This window comes from Perognathus longimembris, chromosome 6, assembly GCF_023159225.1.
Source record: "Perognathus longimembris pacificus isolate PPM17 chromosome 6, ASM2315922v1, whole genome shotgun sequence".
Classification (NCBI taxonomy): Eukaryota; Metazoa; Chordata; class Mammalia; order Rodentia; family Heteromyidae; genus Perognathus; species Perognathus longimembris.
The window spans coordinates 71,209,891-71,232,085 of NC_063166.1; the positions used below are offsets into that span (position 1 = coordinate 71,209,891).

At 47.7% G+C, this 22,195-nt stretch overlaps 1 protein-coding gene across 3 annotated transcripts in view; it reads right to left on the reverse strand.

Moving 5' to 3' along the window:
• Nucleotides 1-946: 946 nt before the first annotated feature.
• Nucleotides 947-22,195, reverse strand: part of Tti1 (TELO2 interacting protein 1) — a 41,264-nt gene continuing 20,015 nt past the window's right edge. For all 3 annotated transcript variants that reach the window (XM_048349169.1, XM_048349171.1, XM_048349170.1), the window contains 5 exons: nucleotides 19,131-19,279; nucleotides 15,742-15,882; nucleotides 13,627-13,831; nucleotides 13,247-13,334; nucleotides 947-1,942 (listed from right to left, as the gene is read on the reverse strand). In XM_048349169.1, the coding sequence (XP_048205126.1) occupies nucleotides 1,648-1,942; nucleotides 13,247-13,334; nucleotides 13,627-13,831; nucleotides 15,742-15,882; nucleotides 19,131-19,279 (878 nt within the window). In that variant the 3' untranslated portion in view covers nucleotides 947-1,647. The remainder of the gene's footprint in view (nucleotides 1,943-13,246; nucleotides 13,335-13,626; nucleotides 13,832-15,741; nucleotides 15,883-19,130; nucleotides 19,280-22,195) is intronic.

Here is a 22,195-nt window from a genome sequence, read left to right on the forward strand (position 1 = left end):
ATATCATAAGAAATGTACACACTGCCCTACTATGTAACTGCACCCTCTTTGCACAACACCTTGTAAAAAAATTTATGTCCAATTAATAAAAAAAAAAAAAAAAAAGAAAGAAAGAAGTCCAGGGTTGGATGTAGCTCAGTGGCAAAGCGCTTGCCTAGCAAGTGCAACATCCTGGGTTCGATCCCCAGTACCAAAAAAGAAAAGACAAAAAAAAAAAAACAGTTAAAAAAGGCCAGTTTGTTATAGGTAGCACATACCTGTAATCCCTACTACTTGGAATCAAAGGTTAGGGTTGGAGCCTGAGGTACAATTAGGTAAACTTAGCATGAAATCCTATTTGAAAAACCAACTAAAACCAAAAGGACTGTGGTCATTGCCTCAACTGGTAGAGTAGTTTGCTCAGCAAGCACAAGACCCTGAGTTCAACCGCCAGGACTACAAACAATGAAAGAGAGAAAGGAAGAAAAATGCTTGGTTAAGACAGCTGGTATTTTCCTGGAAATGAGGGGTTGGTGAGGCAGGGCTAGGCACAAAGCCAGGCTGGCCCCATGCTGATGCACAGTGATTGCTTAAAATGGGAGTATGAGGCTATTTTTAGGGGGGTGGATTGGTATTGAACCCAGGGCCTAGACCATGCTAGGCAAGTACTTTACCACTGGGCTCCACTCAAAGGCTTCTTTAAACTGGTATACTGTATACTTGGGTTTCTTTATACTAGTAGCCATAAGTTAAAAAAAATCAATCTCGGGCTGGGAATATGGCCTAGTGGCAAGAGTGCTTGCCTCCTATACATGAAGCCCTGGGTTCGATTCCCCAGCACCACATATACAGAAAATGGCCAGAAGTGGCGCTGTGGCTCAAGTGGCAGAGTGCTAGCCTTGCGCAAAAGGAAGCCAGGGACAGTGCTCAGGCCCTGAGTTCAAGCCCCAGGACTGGTTAAAAAAAAAAAAAAAATCAATCTCCTAGTTAAAAAGGTATTCAAAAAATTGTTCTGAGTGGCTTCCTCTGGGAGGAGATATGGATGGCTTGGGAGTGGCTGCTCTGGGGAGGAGACACACAAGGCTTGGGAGTGGCTGCTCTGCAGGGCTTGCAATTTATACAGTGGCTCTGTGTTACCCACTCAAGAAAAAAAAACTCATTAAAAAAATCACCCAATTTAAGTAACAAACTTCAAAGTGAGCTCTTGATCACACCTTTCATCCAAGAAGTGCCTTTACTTTATTTCCTTCAGAAGAACAAGTTAGGTACAACAAATTCACTCCAGCCATTACTGAGGAGGGGGGTGTGGGGGGGGGTGAGGGCTGAGCTCTGAAGGGGCTTAGATGAGACGATTAAACGTGGCTTCGGGAGGCCGAGGACACATCCACGTGCACCATTCAGCCCCACTGGCCTTGAGCACTGAGGGGTGTGTGTGCATGCCTGTGTGTGTGTGTGTGTGTGTGTGTGTGTGTGTGTGGTGTGTATGCGTGTGGCCAGGGAGGCAGATGGGGCTGTGGTGATGGGAGACTAAGGAGTTAAACCCTCAGAGCCACCAGACAATGTCATTTGAAAACATGAGGTATGAAATATAAATAACAGTCAGCTACTTTCCTTCAGTCCAATTTCCAAGCAGTTGTGTGATCGATCAATTTGCACATCGATCCACTTTCACCGTCTTCTCAGTGCGGCTGCCCCGGTGTTGGCAGGGTGGCTTGGCCGGGCCTCTGGCTGGCGGGGAGGGGAGGCGGCTCCTTCAGCTGCAGCGTCTGCCTGGGACGGACACCCCAGCTCCTGGAGCAGGCAGCACACATTGGCAGCGTAGGGGTTCTGCTGTGTGGGGGCCACCTGCAGCCGCGCAGGGTGGAGGCTGGGGTGGGGGGGCGTGAGCGGCAGGGGGCAGTAGAGCTGGTTCAGGAGGAGCCATGTGAAGTCGGGGTCCACTTTCATCAAGTGGAGGAAGACACTGCGGAGAGAGGTCAGACGGGAGTGAGAGAGGTCAGACGGGAGTGGGCGAGGTGGCGAGGCGGGAGTGGAGAGGCGGAAGGAAACCCCTGCCCACCCCAGGGGCTGTTGACCGAACTCTCCAGAAGAAATTGATCCCCATAGCAAATCAGGTCAGCTAACAGAACCAACTAAGAGCACCGTTAGGATGGTCCCGGGGCCTAACAGAAATAGAGGTAAACAGTTTCATATCCACTGACACAGAGTAAAATAGCAATTAGTCCGAGGAGGACAATATTGATATCAAACAAGCTCTTGGCAAAGCTCCAGGTTGAGTTGTGGAGTGTAAAGCTGGAGTTTTTTAAAAGGAAGAAGCAACCAGGACCCACCCTTCACCACAGTTCAGGAGCAGAGCTTTGTGGCCTGCTTGGGGGGGTCCTGGGACCCCTCCTGAACACTGAGATCTACTGGAGGTCGCGCTCTGTGGGAAGAGCTGCTGGCTGGGGGGTCAGGTCTAACGGAACACGTGCTCTTCGCAGGCTCAGGGAGGGGCCCCTTTCCTCTCCGGGAGCAGCTCCACCCCATGTTCTCCAGCACAACACGGAGCTCAAGGACCTGGGCTATCACATGCCCACCAAGAACGGGGCTCATCGCCTTGACCTGAACTTTGCATCCTTGTTTCTCATCTGCTCAGCTCCTGTTTCGGGACCACCAATTACGCATCCAGGCCAGGAGCACGGTCAAGACCGCTCTCCATATGCATCTCATTTATCTAGATGATAGGCTGCTCCCTCTACTCAGGTGGGCTGCCCCACATCTCCTTGCCCATGTCAACTGCCCACCCACCCTCCTTGAGATAGAAGCTTTCTCAGGGTAGGGACCAGGTTTGCTCCTGTTCCTGGACACCTGTGCGTGGTAAGCACTCTGAATACTTGCTGATTAAGGTCTCAGACTCATTAGGCTGGCCTACAATGACATCCTTCCTGGGAGGCTTCCATTCTGTGAGAAGCGAGGGAGAGGCCCAGTGCTTATCACTAGGGTAGAAGAGGAACAGAGGAGCAGACCCTGCATTACCAACGGAATCACTAGCCGCGGGGATTGTACAACTTGTTTAGTCTAGGGTTCTCATTTGCCAAAGATGGGAGGTGCGCTTCAAAAGGTTTCTCTGAGGTTTAAAAGGCAGATAAGACCTACAGAATCTAGCACGTGTGATCTCTATTTACCAACAGACAAGCCAGCCTCTGTATCCATGGATGCAACCAGGCATGGACTGAAAACACTGTGGAAAAAAAGCCAAACCTGTACTGAACATGTATAGACTTCTTTCCTTGCACATTCCCGAAACAATACAGTATAGCTGCTATTTACATAACATTTACATTGTTACAGAATCTAGAGCTATTTTACAGAAGAGACTTGAATATCTCCAGATTTGGTATCTGTGGGGTTCCTCCAACCACCCCCCAATGGAAATCCAGGGACAGCTGTGTATAGTATCCATCTAATGGATTAAATTGTATTCTCCCCAATTACTCCTAGGAGCCGCTGGCATACTTTTGAGCATCGAGTAGGAATTAAATGATTGGTAAGTAAAATCTAGTTTCCAGGTTTCTAATTTATTTCATCTGAAAAGCCTGGGTCAGACATGATCTCTATAAAGCCAACACTGATTTCTTCCTTGGACTTAAGAGACTCAGGCTAAGGGGGTCAGGGAAGATGGGTGGGAGGAGAGGGGTACTCTGATAATGTTCTAGGCCTGTTGTATGTCTAAACAAGTTTTATTTGCCTAGAATAATCTTGTGTTCCTAACCTGTGCAGCACTTGTTGGAGAAGTGATTAGAATATTCTAATGCATCGTTTCCACTTCACCGCAGAAAGGAGATGGGGCCTGCGTGGGAGCCGATTTTTGTTTAAAAACAAAAATATCTTTGATAATTAGAGTGGCAAGGGAAATGATAAAAAAATGCACCAAAAACAAGAAGCAGATTTCTATTTACACGTGACACAGCTGACAGTTTTCCCTTGGTGCCCGAGACTGTTAGAATGCAAATGGTTTCATTTGATTTTTTTTTCCCCTTTCAAGAACTGGAACAATTTCTCATGCTACAGCGCGGTGCTTTCGCTTCAAGGAATATTTTTATCTGGGCAACACGCCGCAAAGTAGTGCCACGGCCCAGTTCAGTCACAGCTGTGCTGTGACTTGCGATGTGGCATGGAAACGTGGCGCCGTTCATTTTCTGAGCCCCTTTTAGCATGTGAAATGTGGACATTGTGCTTTGTGAGCACAGGAAAAGAAGCTCTTCTCTCTGCCCTGTGAGGTCTCCAAATAAAATGCTGGCAGGTTCACCTTCTTTTATTAAATAAGGGTTAAACTCTTAGAAGAATTATTCTGGGTCTAATTTCTGTGCTGTAAAAGGCGGAAACACCCTGGCATGGCTGGCAGCCGCAGCAAGTTCCTTCTCTGACCTCAGGTGTGAAATGAATGCTTTTGCCTTGTGAACCTTTTCCCATTTTTTCCCAGAGAGGACCATCACAGGCAGCCTCCCTCCCCCCCCCTCGCCCCACCCTGCAGAGAGGGAGTGCAGAAAACACTTGGAAGTGTGGAATCAAAACACTATGCCAAAGAGAGAGAGAGAGAGAGCGAGAGCGAGAGAGAGAGAGAGAGAGAGAGACAGCACACGCCTGTTGTCTAAGGAATGATTCTCGCTACCAACTCCAGCAGTGCCACCCACCTTAGATAGTCTTTGATGCTCTGAAAAGGGCAAAACATTTGTCTTTTGTCTCACCCTTAATTCCTCCACTCTGCCTTGGTGGGAGACCTGATTCTCAACAGACAGGTTCTAATTCTGCCTGCTTGTTTGCAGGAAGGAAATGGAATGTGGTGCCCTTGGCCTTCCGCACACCTGAGATGGGGCCCAGACCCTGTGCCATGCAGGCAGATGGCTCCAGGGGACGGTTGTGCTCTTGCTGGGTGAAAGGCACCAAGCCTGCCGAACTCTAAAAACTTACAAATTCTGAACCTAGACGTTTGTTGGCTTCAGCCCCTGGGGGCTGAGGCTGAGGCCCCGGAAGTCAGGTCTGGGTACACTGAAGCTAGGCTTTGTTCCAAACCCAGGCATGACTGTGGCCAGTTCCTGTCCAGCCTGGGTTGAGGAGGATCTCCTGAGGGCCCGGAGCCCAAAGCAAAGGCCACGTCCTCACAGGCCCATTCTGCATAATCAGAGGCTCGAAGACAAAGGCAGGGCCTTTGCTTTGAAGTGACTGGGGTAACTGCCTGGAAAATGTCCCTAATACATCTCCAGCACGGCAGAGATGGCTGTTGAACATGCCAAATAGCCAGTTCTATCTTTTTCAAATCCATAGAGAAACACTTAAAAAAATATATATATATGTATACTACTTAACTCCCAAACAAAAATTCCCTTCTCCTTCCCCCAGGCCCCAATCCAAGGCTCTGGGGAGCACTGTTATCAGGAGATGACCTGGTCCCCAGAGCGAGGCACTCAGCTGAGCCCCGCGCCTCCGCACGTCCTGAGGCCAGTGATTATCTCTCAATAACCTGTAGGGCCGTGTAGCTTAAATGATAACTTGACTTTAAAAAATTTAGAACTCGCCGTTAGGCAGTTTCTAAGCAACCTCTGTTTCCATGGCAAAGAAGCCTGGTGTTTATACTGATTTTTCACTTAAAATGTGGTTTTATTGAATTTCACTTCATGCAGGCAGCCATTTCCCTGCGCTTCAGCCCCATCTGCGATGGACGGGTATCAGTGAGTACCTAATCAACTCCGGACCCCACAGAGGCTGGTGCTCATTCCTCACCGTCAGTTCTAGGGAGCACCTGCTCTGAGGAAGCAGGTTGGGTGAGAGACCCCTGGGAAGGGAAGACGTGTGTTCAGGGCGAATCTGGTCAGCTAGGTTTGCTCTCCTCTTTGTAGTTCATGGAACATTTCACAGCATGTGGCCCAGCCACTGGGTGATACAGAGGTGGGTGGGCAAACGTGGTCTTAGGGCCCTGTGTAGTGGGGAAGGCAGATCCAGCAGTGAGGCCCAAGACTGGGAAGGCCAGGGCAGTCCCTGGAAATCATGGGTGGGTGGAGCTGGGGCAGAGGTCCTGAGGAAAGCATGTGTTAAGTCGCTTCTCCATAGAGCAGGGACAGGATGAGGTCAGTTCTGAGAACCCTTCCAGACTTAGCCCACAGCAGAGTTCTCCAGCGGGAGGTAGGGCTCTGCCCTCTCCCCAGAAACAGCAAACAAATAAAACAAAAAGCCCCTGGTCTGCAGTGGCACAACTTCTGGATGGTGCGCCTGCCATCTCTGTCTAGACAACATCTGTTCCAAGTGAACTCTAGAAAACTACCAGCCAATGGAAGCCCAGCAAAGCTAAATAAACTGTAACTGAAAGGCAGGGCTCTGGGCTCTCCCCAGTGACACACTATTCTTTCTCTGTCAATTACTTGCTTGAGGGATCTGCTGTTCCTTGTCTCTTTCTGGATTTATAAAATGCTCTCATGAGCTGTCGGGGTAAATGCCAGTGGTAAAGAACTTGTGGCGTTGTGATCTGCTGATTTATTTATTTATATGGTGTTTCTAAAGAAGTTATTCCGGCTGTCTCCTTAGGAACCTGAAACAGGCTATCTCTATGTGGGCATGACTACATGTGATCAGAAAATAAACTCACTGGCTGGAAGGCAGGCCTGTCTGTGGAGCTGTTTTAGCCTGCCGGTTGCATCTTCTCTGGCAGAGCGGCCTCCACACCCTTCTTTTCTCTGGCCGTCTTCCCCCATGACTCCGTACATGCCGATGCTGCAAATGAGGCTGTGCGCCGTCTTTTAAACAAATGGATGCTCAGGGTGTCGACACGTCCCAGCCAGCAAGCAGTGGGGCTATGTTTCCATACTCAGTAATTTACTCTAATGGGTCTCGGTTCATTGGTTAACCAGTATTTCAAGCCTGTCCTTTCTTGCTATTCAATTTAGCTATCTTTCCCTGCACGGAAGTCGTTTTTTTGTTTCTAAATGTTGGGAATGGAGGATTATGACTGGAAGCAACCATTTACTCTTCAAATAAATACCACCAATTACCTTTGCAGCCATATGTATTCGTTAGACCTAACTATATTTACCTGTTCTGAGCCATTCATCTATCGATCGGACTCTACATGCATACTCACAGAGCCCTGCATTAAAGAAATATTCAAATGTAATGAGGACGGGATTTAAAACCATAAACACCAATAGGCATGTAGGATGCTAACTGTGGCCCTAAAGTACCACGAGACAGAGTATGACAAATGCTGTGGAATGACTGCATTGATGTGTGCGTATTTGAATGGATAGGACACTGAGAGGCCCAATCTGTTGCAGATAATTCAGAAAGAATCCAGAACCCACAGGGTGGAGATCCCACCAGGCAGGATTGAAAAGCAGACCCTTCCATCTGGCCAGCTGTCTCATCTCCAGGCCCCCAGGCCTAGATGCTGCCACAGTGCTGGGCACTGACTTGGGCTAGGGCCTTAGCCCTGGTGACGGCATGCTCAGATGCATGCAGTGGGGCCTATCTCCCTGGAAGGCACCTTTTGCCCCTTCCTCTCTGGATCATTTCCCTATAACCTGTGCCTTGGCACTATGCCACCAGTCCCCAGCAACGGGAGCCAGAAGGAGTGGTTTGTGGAAGTGCACTTCCGTATCTACTGCAAGGACTTTGAAGACTTTCCTCATAGCAGCTCCTTGCTCCTCTTAGATGAACTGCAGAGACCTTTTTCATAAGGCAAAGCGATGCTTTCTGAGAAGCCTTCTTTTCTGTTCTAAGCTGCATTCTAGTAGTCAGTGGAAGCTGCCAACCAACTCCATGTCCTTTTTGCTTGGTGTGTAAAGTTAGGCACTGAGCCATTTTCAAAGCTGGCTCCAGCAGGGCGCAGGGCACAGGGAGTAGGGCACAAGGCGCAGGGCACAGGGTGCAGGGCGCAGGGCACAGGGCAGAAGGCACACGGCATAAGGCTTCCCTGTTCCCTGGCACTCACGGCCTCAATTCTGGCCTCATGTTGGTTCCCCACCTATCTTTCTCCCTTAAAGCAATTCCCTCACTTATGCCCTTCTTTCCTTGTTATACATACTTGATTTATAAGATGCTCTGAGTAGGTTTTTGGAATCAAGGGGGGAAGTTTCATGACTAAGTACTATGACTTACTGATTTTCAACTCGTTATTTTTGTTAAAAATGAATACATAGGACTTTATGGAGCCTTGTGATAACTGTAGCATATTTACTTAAGGATTGTGGGTGAGAACATGGAGGAGGAGGCTAACTTGCTCAAGGCAGCACTACTGCCCAACAGCGGTCGCATGATACTACTGCGGACTTGGTATTCATCTGTAAAACCTTCAACTCTCAGCACAGTAATAACACCTGGGTATTACTTGCTGGGACACTGCATGTCCAGCACAAGTGAGACCCCAGCTGGACTCCCAGCATCCACCCTTCTTATATTTTCAATGAATATACATGTAAGACAATCAGGCTATTTCCACTACACTTGATTCTAAGTTTTGTCATTTATTCCAGGCTCTTAGGTATTGGAGGCAGATGACAGATTCTGCAAATGGCTACCCCGTGGCACAGCAAGGCTTTGGATAAACGAAACTACTTGGGACAGGCAGTGTCACCATGGGCCAGCTCTGCCATCAGGAGCGCCCTGGTCCCCACCGGTCCCTAGGGATGAAAGCGCAGGACCTGCCGGGTGGTCTTTCACAAGACACCATCAAGGAAGCAGGGGAAGGACTGGGGGCATTTGGTTTAAGTAGCACAAAGGTCCCTGCCTTTAGATCTGAAACCCAGCAACCCACTCTGTAATCTGCACGGCAGATGTCTCTTATCTTTGGCGCCATAAAATCATGCCTATATGTGCACAGTGCTTTAGATCTGAATGTATTTTTAGAACAATGGGCCTTGAAAAGAAATGCAGTAATGCCTGTCAAAAGACGAATAATAGGAAAGCTAACTACTTGGGTCTGGACTTGTCAACTATTAATCAAGTGTCAAAAGGAAGAATACGAGTGCCCTCATTTCCATGCTGGGTACAATGTGAGGGGAAACAGCTTTGCAGCCCAGCCTCAAACAAGATGCTCATACCATTTAAGGGAATGAGCTCCTCATTTCAAGCTCAGCTGAACTAGCGGGATCACCTCTGTGGCTCCTGATCTGTTCAAATAGAACGGGCCTGTGTGTGGTGGAAAGAGGAGTTGGGCTCTGGCGGGGATGAAATAAAAAAGCCCGCGCCGATCTCTGTTTGTCCAGGGTTTGAAGGCACCGGCTGGCTCTTTGATGGGCTGGGATCCTACTGCTAGAAAGAACGCAGGGAAGTCAGTCAGCAAATGAACCTTCAAACCTGGTCCTGACTTCCCACACAAATGGGGGTGGGGAGAGACAGCACAATTAACATGAAAAAGACCCTTCTGAGATAAAAACTTCAGTTCATATTTCAGTAAAGACAAGCAGACTTGCAAGTGTGATGGCTTCTGTGTGGGGTGTATGTGTGTATGGTATGTTACACATGGGCAGGCCTTTGGAACAGAAATGCCTGAGGGAAGAGGCCTCCTGTCTTGCTTCCTCTATTTCCAGTGCCTGAAACAGGACCTGACATACAGAGGCTCAACAACAATCTGCAGACTGAACATAGTATGGACTTCCTAAATACCTGTACGTGGCCCCTGGGGGAGGGTGTTATTAACACCCCATTTATACACAGAGGCAATGAGGCAAAGGACACTAAGTCACTTGCTCAAGGTCACACAGCCAATAAGATCTGAACCTAGGTTTGCCCAACTCCCAGACTGGAGTGGCTTTCTCTTATACACTGGGTCAGGCAGAAGGGAGCTAGACAGGTACCGCCCAAACATACACTGAGGACTAAGCATAAAGGCATCCAGTACCTGCATGGCCTGTTGGCACCCTGTATCTTGAGCTGGGCCCTAGGGTGGGCTGGTGGGGAACTTGGTAGAGACTCAGCAAACTAAAAGCATTCTTTCTCTATCATAAGACTTGCTGGGCATGAACCTCATCTTTTAAAAACCAGATATTGCCTTGTTTCCTTTCAGCCCAGAGTGAAGGCTGGGTGGATCATAATGGACCTCAGTACAAGTCAGGGAGACTCAGAGACTGGTCCAAGAAATCCCAGGTGTATGTATTCATCTCAAATTTCTTTCATGCACAAAAAGAGAAGTCTTTTGGTCAGGAAAGTACAGAACTGCATGCTGGAAGCTTCTGGGACCACCTGGGAATTGAAGTCAGTCCAGTTTGTCTCTATATTGGGCTGAGATGGGGTGTGGCTGATCTGATCTGTTATTTATAATCTAATGCCTGCCTTTAGGCACAATGCCCTATTTCCAGCTCCTATATGCTGACCTCTGCTCCCATACCTAATATAATTTGCTCATTTGTTGTCCATGGAAGTTATTTAATTAGATGGTCACTTTTGGGGGGAAGTGGTGGGTTTTTTTTGTTTGTTTGTTTGGGGCACTGTCAGTTAACAGTGACACCTGGTGGTAACAAGCAGCAAGGTCATATCCTACCCCCTTGTCTCCCCCAAGTCCCAAGATTTATGCCCCCTCCATACAAGGCACATTGGCTAGATAAAAGCATTAAACTGGAATGGCATCTCTGTTCTTAGCATTTACAGCCTCGGTTATATCAGCCACCCCCTGATCAATTTCCATTTCCAGAGTTTACAGCCTGGATGTAAAAGCCTGCCACGAAGGCTATATTTAATATGACAAATTAAAAAAGCAAACACAGGCTTGGTCATACTCTGGAGCTAGGAAAAGCATGCAGGAGGAAGGAGAAGCAGCTATACTGCATGTGAAGAGGAATGTTCATGGAGATGACAGGTTTGCCTCTATCCCACACAAGGAAGGCGCCCACCTGTGGGGGGAGCATGGAGACACCTGATCCCCAGTCCTGGTACCCATCCATCTCCTTTTTTTTTGGTGGGGGGGGGGAGGGCTCAGGGCAGTTCCCTAGCAGGCTGTCTGGCAGACAGAGGAGTGGGAAGGGAACTCACCATCTCTGTGGGGAGCTGGTTATCTCTGGACAGCTCTGCCCCTCACTGGCTTTTCTGAACCCTATGCAGAGGCTTAGCTTCTGGTAAACCTCCAGCGCCGTGCCGTCCCCCCACCCCCAACAACAGCTTTCCCTCCTCCCAAGACAACCGCTGTGTGTATGGCAGTCTGAAGACTGCAGAGAGTACTGACGGGCAGGCGTGGAGGCAGGGGCTAGTGTGCGAGCTGCTGTGGTTGTCCCGGTCATGCTGAGGGTGGCCTAGCCTACACTGGGGCCCGGAGGTGAAGGGAAGCAGGTAGCCTGAGGAGAGGCACACAGGCTTTCTCTTGGAAATGGCTGTGGGGGTGAAGGAAAGAGAAGAATGGAGGAAAATCAGCCAGCTGCAATGTGGATTTGGTGGAGACCCCATCTCAGCCTGGGGCTCATCAGTACCCATGGGTCTGGCTGCATCAGCACCAGCCCCCATCTCCGTCTCCCCATCTCAGGCAGTTTACAAAGATACCAGGTTTCCTACTGTCTCCAGCTTCTCCTCCCACTCTTATTAATTTCTGAATCAAAATGACAAATCAGCTCCTGATCAAGGACAACACCGATTATTTTTTCCCCCTGACTTCAAAATAAGTTTGCAGATGATGTGCTCATGAAGCAATCAACCTTGTACTTCCTCCCCCTCCCACCAGGCGAAGGGAGGTCATCGGAGCCAACCCTGAACGGAATGCATGCTGGAGCAAACAAAGGGAGGGGTGTTGGCCAAGTGGCCTGCCTGCATCTCCCTCCTCCTGACACCTTGAATACTAACTCAAGATTCAGCAAGGCCCGATTGCAAGCTTAATTGCTTTCAGCAGCAAAAAGGAGAATTAGAAATGAAAAGATAATGAATTGCGAATATTAGCTAGTTTGATGGCTCTAAACTTGAAGGATGGGATGTGGAGGGTGCAGGAAAAGTACAATGAGAAAGAGAGCATGAAAACCAGATCTCCATAACTCTCGGTTGTAACAGGCACCCAGAAGAATTTACTTTAAGATGAAGTCATTATGTTCTTGGGTTGCGCTTTAAATCACTGCACAATCAGCTGCTGGGCACTGCCCAGCCCAGGGAGGGCTATTTCTCCCCTAAGTTGGCTCTTTAAGGAGTATGAATGACTAGGAACCAGGAGCTCATTGGGATGCACCCCATGCTCCAGAAAACATGACTAATTCAGGGCCTAAGCAATGTGAAGAGAAGAGAGAAAAAAGGCTCCTGGGGAAATCAAGAGCAAAAAAATTGTGAAGACAATAAATCAATTTAAAAATATTCCCTGAGAGGGCACACTTCCCGAGAGGGCAAGGTTTACAAAAAGGGAGCAGGCAGAGCAGCCTTTGAGCTCCTTGGAGAATGGGGTGACTCCGAACTCCCACCCCACCCAGGGTGACCAGGGCCCTGTCTCCAGACACCTGGGCTAGAGGGCTCTGCTCTCATGAAGCCCGCAGGCCAGACAGCACAGATGGCAGCAAGCCTGCAGAGGACGGCAGTTCCAGAGGACAGTTCCAGAGGACGGGCTGCTCCCCACAGGAAGGAGAGCTCGGAGAGGGCGCTGGAGTGCACCTCGGGGCTCAAATCTGCGGAGGCTGCTGTGCTCATGAGAAAACTTGCTTAGGACTTGAGAAACAGGACCTAACTTTTTCTCTTTGAGGTGGTAAACATGGGCAAAACCCCCTGGAAATTAGAATCATGTAATTTCAGAACCAAAAAAGGCCTGTTCAGTGTTTCTTTTCATCCTTTGGGTCACAGACATCCTGCAAGAGTTGGCTAACAGGGGTGGACTCTAGAAACAGGCATGTAGACAACTCTTTGCATAGACATCGATTTTGCAAACCATTTTGGCCCCATCTCTGATTCTCTGTGGAACTGAGTTATGGCATATTAGTAATCTGGTGCTTTTGCTTTCCTATGGAAGAAGCCGAGACACAGAGAAGTGCCAGGGTTATTGGGAATAAAGCCTAGGGGTCACCCAGCAGTCAGGAGGGGGCTGAGTCCCCTCTAGCACATGGTCTTTCTGCTTTGTGCCCCTTTGGAATTGTTGACGACACTGGAGCAGAAGAAAAGGTTACTTGCAAAAAAGACACACATCTAGTAAAAATACCATCTTTGGAGCTGGTACAGCTGAAATCATCTTAACCTGGCAAGGAGAGGGGGAAAGAGAGCAGAGATTGCCTCAACTCTGCTCACCATTAGCAAATCATCTATAATTTAGAACAAACGTAAAGAGATGTGGGTGATCAAGCAGACGTACCTCCTGGCAGCCTCTTGTAATTTCACGGGCTGTTTGGTGCTGAGGTAAATCAAGCAGGCATCAGCCACTTTATTCAGGTCACTCTCACCTACAGAGAGGAAAAACAAAATAAGCAATGGCCCTCAGAATGCATTTGGGACAAGCAATAACCCACTACTGTCTGGGAGAATGGGAACAGCTGAGTGAGCTGTTTCTTGAATGTTCTCTGAGCCCTTTCCCCCATCCTGTGTGATGCAGGGGCACAAGGTAAATGGATGAAAGGGGCCAGAGTAAACTGATGGAGGTGCACGTGAAGGGAGGTAAGGGACACAAGCCCCACCAGGCAGCGAGTGTAATGAATGGTAGCGTGTCCGGGCAAGGTGAGCTGAGCTGGTACCTACCTAGATCCAGGCTCTCACAGAGGGGTCCCAGGCCCTGCAAAACAGCCAGTTGCAGCTTGAAGGCCAACGTGTGTGAGTAAACTGGTCCAGCCCTGGCGCTGATAGGGGCCTGGGTGGCTAGGGAACCAGACAGCTTTGGTAGGACATCCTTGCAGAACCGGCTCCGTAGGAAATCGCCACACTTGCCTCCCAGTGTCTGCAAAACCTGCAGAAACAGTCCCCAGCCCGTGAATGAATGCCGCCAAGGCGGCAAGAAGACCAAAAGGAGGCTGGGCAATTCAATTCTATCTAGGTCTCTACTTGGAAAAAAAATAATAGAATTACTGCTGTTAATTCTTTGCCCATGGTTTGTGATTCTGACAGTTATGAATCTGCCAGACTCTACTCCCCAGGCATGGCTGCTTTTATCCATAAATACAGATTACATGGAGAGTAATTCAGAGGAAGCATGGCTTAGATGAATAACATGATTAATTCCTTGATTTTCCTCTCTTTTAGGTTAAAAAAAAAAAAGAGTGAAAAGCAATTCACATAGATCATCTCTAGAATCTTCCTAAGACCCCTGGAAAAAAGACTTGGGCTTTTCACTGTTGCTAACCAAGCAAGCACCAGCTCTGAGGCTCAATGGCTGCCCATGCGGGAATCGGGAGAGTGAGTGGACTGCAGTCCCTAGGCTGGAGCTAACTCCATGTTCTTCTGTTCCACAGCCCAATCTCCTATGTACATCACCCTCATTCGATCTCCCACAACAGGCCGTTCTCCTTGCATGTCTCGTTTTAACTTTCTCTAGCAGAACATATTGAAACGTTTTACCCCGCTGCACAAGACTGAGTATACACCAGCAGTAGAATTTCTCTAAAAATCAGTAAGCAAGGCAGAGCTGGCTCCAAGAGTGAATGCACACCCCGCAGCCACTTCCTGTCTTTTTGCCGGGCCGCGCGGGGCTTTGCAGACCTCGGGTGTCGCCGATGTGTCTGCGTGTGGAAAAAGCAGCCTGGGTTACACCAGGCGTCTTTATAGTTTCTCATTTTTCTATACTTGCTGTCATCTCAGATAACCTATTAATTTTCATAAAGGAAAACAGCACATCTGAAAGCAATTTAGCAAGACCTCCTCCTTCTCTCCCTGCCTCCCTCCAGCCTAGCTCCTTTCCTGTTCTCTGCACAACATACACATACACACACACACGTTATTTTATGCATTTTGCTTTGAAAAAAAAAACCACTACCAATTTGTGCATATAGGTATTTTGGTTCAGTATATGTGGCAGAATCTTAAGAGATCCAAATTCCTTTTGCCAAGTATATGAACTGCATCTTCAGCTGCATTTTATGTCCCTACACATCTTCTTTCCTTGGTCTCATCTTGCTAATCTACTTCTAATTTATGTTGGCTTGCCATGGCAAATGTATCTCTATAGAATGTTAAGTGCTTTTTAGAACAAGGAAAGTTATAAATAAATAAGTAAAAATACATGTGCTAGTCTAAGCCAAACAAAGTCAGAGAGAGTAATCTCTTGCACCTACACGGAGCTTTTGGCTTCTCAGAGCAGCTCACCATTCCCATTTCATCCTTGACAACATTATGAGGAAGGCAGGGTGCTGTTCCTAAGTGTCACCTCAAGATGGGTTTTGGGCTTTGCCCAGAGTCGTTTGGCTGGGCAGAGGGTGCCGACTGCTAGCACAGGTCCCTTCTCTGACTCTTGAGCTTTGCACTACATGTGAACACAGACTTTGGGTTCTATTGCTTGCTAGTGATCTTGGAACACTTTCTTAATTTCTTTGAGCTTGCTTTGTCTTCTGCCAAAAAAATGGAACGACTATAGCTCTTCTGCATGGTTGTGTGAGATGGGCTCACACATGGGGAGGTGCCACGCTTGCTGCCTGGCACGTGGAAGATGCTTGGTAAATACAGGTAGCCCTTTGCTTTACTACTTTCTTCTGCTTCAAATTCAACAGGAAAGTGACTTATTTGGTTCTTTGTGATTGTCTCATGCTCCTATACTTTCTTAAAGGCCTGTGACACTGCAATCAGGTAGAAGAGATGCAAAAGGCCCTGGTGAGCTCTGTGCTCAGGACTCATCCTCATGACGGAGAATGGGGGTGCCAGCTATACCTTGAAGGCTCTGAGCACTGCCAGTGGGTCATCATTTGTGAGTCGGTGCACGAGGGACGGCCAGGCCCGATGAGCCAAGGGTAGGAGCTGGTTCTTGTGGGATTGCAGAACTACCACACACAAACCCAGCACATCCAAGACCTAAAAGAAGAAACACAATTTCAGCAGACAACAAAAGTTGGAAAAGAGACACCTGTTTTCAAGTTACCATTTTAGAGCAATAAGACTGAGAAACTCCATTAGCTGATTGACTATTTAGGGAATGTTGACTAAGGCCAGACCAAGAACTAGAGGGGACACATAATGACAAAATACAGGGAAGAACTTAATTACATAACACCTAATAAAGAGTAGATTATCAGCTGCGTTGAGAAAGGCAGTAAAGAATAAAATGCAAAGAATTAAGGATCTAAAGCCTGGGAAGTTGTTTCTGAGGAACAGCTTCTAAAATGAGGCATACGCAATGAGCAGATATTCTGTGCAGGGTGAGCATTTCTGTAACAGGAGTGAGGCTCAATGGTACAGCACTTGCCTTGCATGTACAACACCCCGGGTTTTACTCCTAGCACCAAACCCCAAAACCAAATCAGCCAACCAACAAAAAAAGTCCAAACCGAACCAACAAGGAAAACCTGGAGTTTGCCTTGCTTGGAAAATGTAATCAAAGTATAGAGCAGGGCAGAGGGGATGGACCATGATGGTCACATTCAGAATCTCCTATTTTGTACCCAGTGGAGTGGCAAGTAGCATGACATGATTCATGTTTTCAGAAGGTCGTTTTGGCTGAGTAGAGAAGGGTGTTGAATGGGGGGAGGGAAGTGAAAGGACACAGCTTATGTCCACGTGAGAGGAGCAAAGAGATGTGGCCACATGATTGCTCTGCAGAGGCAGAATGATGGAAAGATCTGGAGAGGAAACAGCTTAGACTGGGGCAGGATTGCATGCTGGGGTGGGAGGAAACAGTCAACAGTGCTGCTAGGGCTTGGGCACAGGAGTGGAGTGAGAAGATCAGTGGAGGAGGAACAAGCAGGAAGCTGGTGGGATTCGTGTTCTGTTGCTGCTACAGGGGGCGCCATGCAGGCAGTAGAGGATGAGACCAAGCTTATGAGAGAGGGCTGGCTAGCCTAGGTTCATGTTGAAATGTTTCCTGATCTCTTATCTCAAAGCTGTCTGAACACAGATGGCCGATGTTAATGTCATAGGCAGTGGTCAGAATAATGGCTGAAGCTGACCGCCTTCATAGCCTTTGTGAGGTAGATCTTTGAGCCAGAAAGGCAGAATAAAATCTGCTATCAGGAAAGCCTTACTGGGAGCCTCCTTCATACAGGTCTATACTGAGAGGGACAGAAATGGAAAACAAAGAGGCGCTGCCCCTGGAGGGGATGAGACAGGCAGGAGTGTGAGTGCAGTGGAGAGCACAGGGGTACAGCGGTGGTGGCTTTGATCGGAGTCCTATCACTGACTGGACAAATCACATCGTATTTCACTGATTCAAACACACACATTCCTTTGCTTGGAATATTCTCCTTGCCTTTGCCCCATTGCTTGGCTTGTACCTCAGCCTTGAGAAAAACTACTGGCTAGGGAGGATCACAATTCAAGGCTAGTCTGGGCAAAGAGAGTAAGACCCCTATTCTCAAGCAGCAGGTTGGGTGTGGTGACTTGCACCTGAGATACCAGCAATGGAGGGAGAAGAACTGTGCTCTGTGGCTTGTCCTGTGGCAAACTGGAGACCCTACCTAAAAAAATAACTAAAAGCAAAAAAGGGCTGGGGGTGTGGTTCTAAGGGGAAGAGTATGTGCCTAGCAAGAACAAAGTTCTAAGTTCAAAACTCCATTAATATAATCCTTCCTGGGGTGTGTGTGGGGGAAGCCAAAACAAAACCAAACCACAAAATGCTACTGTGTGGCCAGATGTAATCTCAGCTACTCAGGAGGCAGAATGATTGTTAAAAGGCCAGCCCAAGCAAATGTTATTGAGACCCTATCTCAATAGCTCAAGTGGTAGAATGCTTGTCTACCACTTTGAGGCCGTGGGTTCAATTCCCAGTACTATAAAACCAAAAAGAATTAATGATGCCTCAGAGCCTGATGTGAGCATGACGTGAGCACCTGGGGGGGTGGGGGGCATGCTCACAGCGCTCGCTAGGTATAGAGGAGATGCTGGCCTCCCTACGCGAGAAGCTGCTTATTGTCTTGAAAACAACTTTGTGTTTGTATCTTGGTGCTCTCCCTACAACAGACAGGAAGTTCCCTAAAAACAGGGATTGTGACCTGCAGACCCCTGTAGGACTTGCCAAGTGCTAAGCGAGGACTGAGGGCAGGCGTGAATGTCTGTGCTGTACCCCAAGCAAACTGCTCCATCTTTGTAAGCAGCAGCCCTCTGAGGAGGCATCCATTGTACACTAAAGGTGCGAAGGATCAAAACTGTGGATTAACTTACGTAAAGTCACATGGCTCATAAGGGGAAGAGATTTGAACTCAGGTACATAGGTCTGACTTCAAGGCTTGTAACAACTGTGGTGTGTCTGCAGCTGCTACAGAGCCTCCATGAAAGGAAGAGCCTTGAAGGATATTCAGGAATTTTCCAACTGTATCAACCAGGGACCTGCACAGAAGCCTGGTATGAAATACAAATTCAAAAAGTCCCTGCTGAATGGAGCAGATGTCTCAGGAAGGTCAAACCATAAAACACAGATCTTGAGATTTGAGATCATCTGCAAACCTACTTTTGCCCCATGTCTTGAATAAGGCAATGAATTCCATCATTATTTGTGAGTCATGAAGGCAGTCCCCTCCCTCTTGCTAGGGGGTGGAGTAGGAATGCTATTTCCCTTTGTGGAGTGATTCTGAGAGCAGATGCCTCATGACCACCCCACCGTCTTCCCGGCTCCCCAGGTCTGAACCACTTTCTGAGCCACCACTGTATGTCTTAAGTCCTAGTCATGGGAGGCTGCCAGCAAACAAGGACGTGACATGAAAAGTGTGGGGTTTTTTCCTAGGATGGAAATAGAAAACAAACAGAGATAAAGTCAGGCTTGGAAGAATGACCACTTAAAGTATTAAAATCCGCATCCTGCATTAAGTCAGCTCAGAAAATGATATCCCTTCAAAGCACATGGTTTTCTTTTCCCTGGAGAGTCAGGGAATCCCCACAACTCTGGCTTCTAATGGAAGGGACTCAGTTCCCTTTTGGCATCTGAACCAACACTGGAAGATGTGAGACTGTCATCCCACAGATCAATTTCTTGATGCTGCCTCTTGGCTACCACACATGGTCTAGGAGATAAGGAAACCTCTGGCTCATTTAGACAGCATCCATCCACTGCCCACCGGAGCGCAACTCGATCCAACAGCCCTGTAAGTGCAGAGAAGAGGCCGTGCACTGACCTTCAAGCGGATTTTCAGGTTTTTATCTGACAGCAAATGGACGCAACGCTCCATCACATCCTTGGTTATTTGGATCTGCACTGGCAGTGGTGCCTCCACATCTGGCTGGGTATCCTTCTGGTCCACTTCTGGAGGGACTGGCGGCGACTCTGGAAGAAGAATGTTACTAGTGACAGGGTCTGATGAGAGGTGCTCCAGTCTAGCTGGATCCTTGACTGACTTCAGATTCAGACACAGACAAGACTTACAGGAAAATGTCTAGGGACAGATCTTAAGGAGACCATAAGAAAAGTGGGTCAAGCTGAACGGATCAAGATGTTCAAAACAACAGGAACTGTACTGTGGGAACCCGTAATTGCAGAGCCATAAGGTTGGCCTTAGAGAATTGGAAGGCCATTCTCTGTCTCTCGGAATGCTGAGGGCGGCCCTGACAAGGCTGATAATCTGGACCTTCACTTGACTTTGGAGCTTGCAGGTGGCCTATTCAAATTGGCCATTTATCCCTCATCTTCACATCTGGTTTTCAGGAAGTCACTAATCCTAGGATTGTTCCCCCCACTGTGGTACCCTTATCTCTTTAAGATGGCTACTTTGTTTTCTGCATGTACTCTCCTGTTTGATAATGAATAAAAGCCCTGTTCACGGGACCCTCTGGATCTGTTGCTGGAGTCAGGCAGCAGATCCCCTGGTACCCCGAAATCAGTTCCACAGTCCTGTCTCCATCATTGCTTTGCTCTGGGCTGCAGCGGGACAAGGAGCTCACGACGGTTTGCAACACTGTACCAGCTGAAAGCTGAGAAAAGCCCCTGCTGTGGTTTACATGAGTCTCCTCCAAAAGGTAGGCACTGAAACTTAATGGGTCAATGTGATGGCATTCAGAGACAGGGGCCCTGTCACCTCCAAGGAGGAAGTGTGGAGATGAGGCTGTAAAAGCACAACATTGTAACTTAAAACACCACCCACTCAAAAGACTTGAGAATTGTCCGAAAGCCAGGCCCAAATCCCTACCCTACAAAAATTTCCTCTGTCTGCTCACAGACCTCACCTCTGTCTCTAAGTCCCTATCGCCAGCTGTGTTCATTTCCCCTGTGCTGAGCACTGTTTCCTAAACTTTTTCCCATTTCAGTTTCCTCTGCTAGAGAACACAATCTTACAACAGAGGCTGTACTTGTCTCTTAAACATGTTGAAAAGCTACATGAGAATACACTGGAGAAAGGTGTTTAAAATACAATACATGTTCAACCCATAATAAGCCAAACTTTTGTGTGTGTGTGTGGTGCTAGGGATTGCACTTCCAGCCTTGTGTATGTTAGGCAATCATTCCACCACAGAGCTAGACTCCAGGTCCCCAAACATTCTTTGTAAAGCCCAAAACACGACATGCATTCAATGAATGATGAGTGATGGATGATGGGATGATGAGGACTGTTGGAAAGTCACCTACTACAGAATGTTATTTGATATGTGGATTTCCAGGTTTTAGAATAAGGCTTGATGTGTTCAGTCTGTTCCCAGCAAAAATTCACTAGAACTGGAAGATTTTAGTCAGGGAAGAACAGATTCACTGACAGTGCTTGAATTTTAAACCAGAATGGCAAACTTGATTATGAATGAATGAGATTCCTTCCCAGCTCCAGGGCTCCCAGGTTTTGGTTGTGTTGGCTTAGGATACAAACCTGAGAAGAAAAAGCACCAAACCGTTAGGGCCCCACAATGCTACCCTGGTATTTCACTAAGTGCATCAAGCTGCTCTTCCCTGTTATCCTAGAAGTACTGGCTTCTGTTCCCCAGAATGGAAAAAAGAAAAAAAAAATCTGCTCAATTCCAAGCTAACAAACTAATCTGGGACTCAGTTCGATTTAGGATAGTTCTGAGACCACCAAGCTCATTATGACTTGGCATTTTATATTTGCAGAGGAGATTCTAATAATTTATTAATCCTTCCGTGACCTGAAGCTCCAGATTGAATTTGTGAATAAAACAAGAGGCCAGTGCTGCTACGGGCCTGAACTCTCTTATGCTTTTATCATACAAATAGGCAAGAAAAATGCTGGGATCTCCTCCCCCCAGTAAACCAATAGACAAAGCATATAAATAGACAATGGGTACAAAAAGAAAAGGTTAGTAGGAAAGAAGGGTTAGTAATATGTTCAATTTTGCCAGTAATGAAAGAAATACAAAGTAAAAGAATAAGGACTATTTTTCACCTGTTCACTTAGGGAAAAGTAAAATGGGTACTGGCGATATGGGCAAGGCTATGGTAAAGCCCGTGTTAATCCTGCACTTCTTCTTTTTTGGAAGGCAGTTCTGGCAAGCATTAACTAATGGTCATATCCTTGACCCAGAAGCAAGGAGGAAAAGATGGAGGCCTCATCCAATGTAGTACACTGTTCATTATGGCAAAGCCAGACACAACCGCAACTTCCCACAGGGGAATGGATATTTACTAGCCGCTTTATTGCGACATTAATTATGAAAACTATACAGCAACATGGAAGATTGCTTATAACTAGACACAAAAGGGGCACGATGCAAGGTGCTTCGGGTACAGCTCAGCAGATTGCAAGTCCTGGGTTCCATTCTATTAGCACAAAAGCCAAACTGTGCTTGCAACCATGGAAAAACCAAATGTAACAAAAAGTAATAGGAGACAAATTATACCAAAAAATGAAAATGGCTATGTAAAGCTTGGCAAGATAGAGTAACTTTTCTTAAATCCAAACTTTCTGGAATATGGTATGTGATGTGTGTGTGTGTGTGTGTGTGTGTGTGTGTCTGTGTGTCTGTGTGTGTGTGTCGGGGATTCAGCTTTGGCCTTGAGGGGGGAAGGGCAAAGAGAGCTATCCCTAGACGCTGCCCTTCCCCCAGCCCTGGGGCAGTGTGGAAGCAAGCCACACCTCTCTGGGTCCGGAACCAAAAGGGGTAGCTTTGTGACCAGCCCCCCAACTTCTCCCAGCTAGCACGTGTGCTCCCCTTTTCGCGGGCTTTGCCCAGGGGGTGGTACTATGGGAGTGACGTTAGCCCATGAAGGGGTCCTAGGACAAGCTCGCCAGCCTATCGCCAG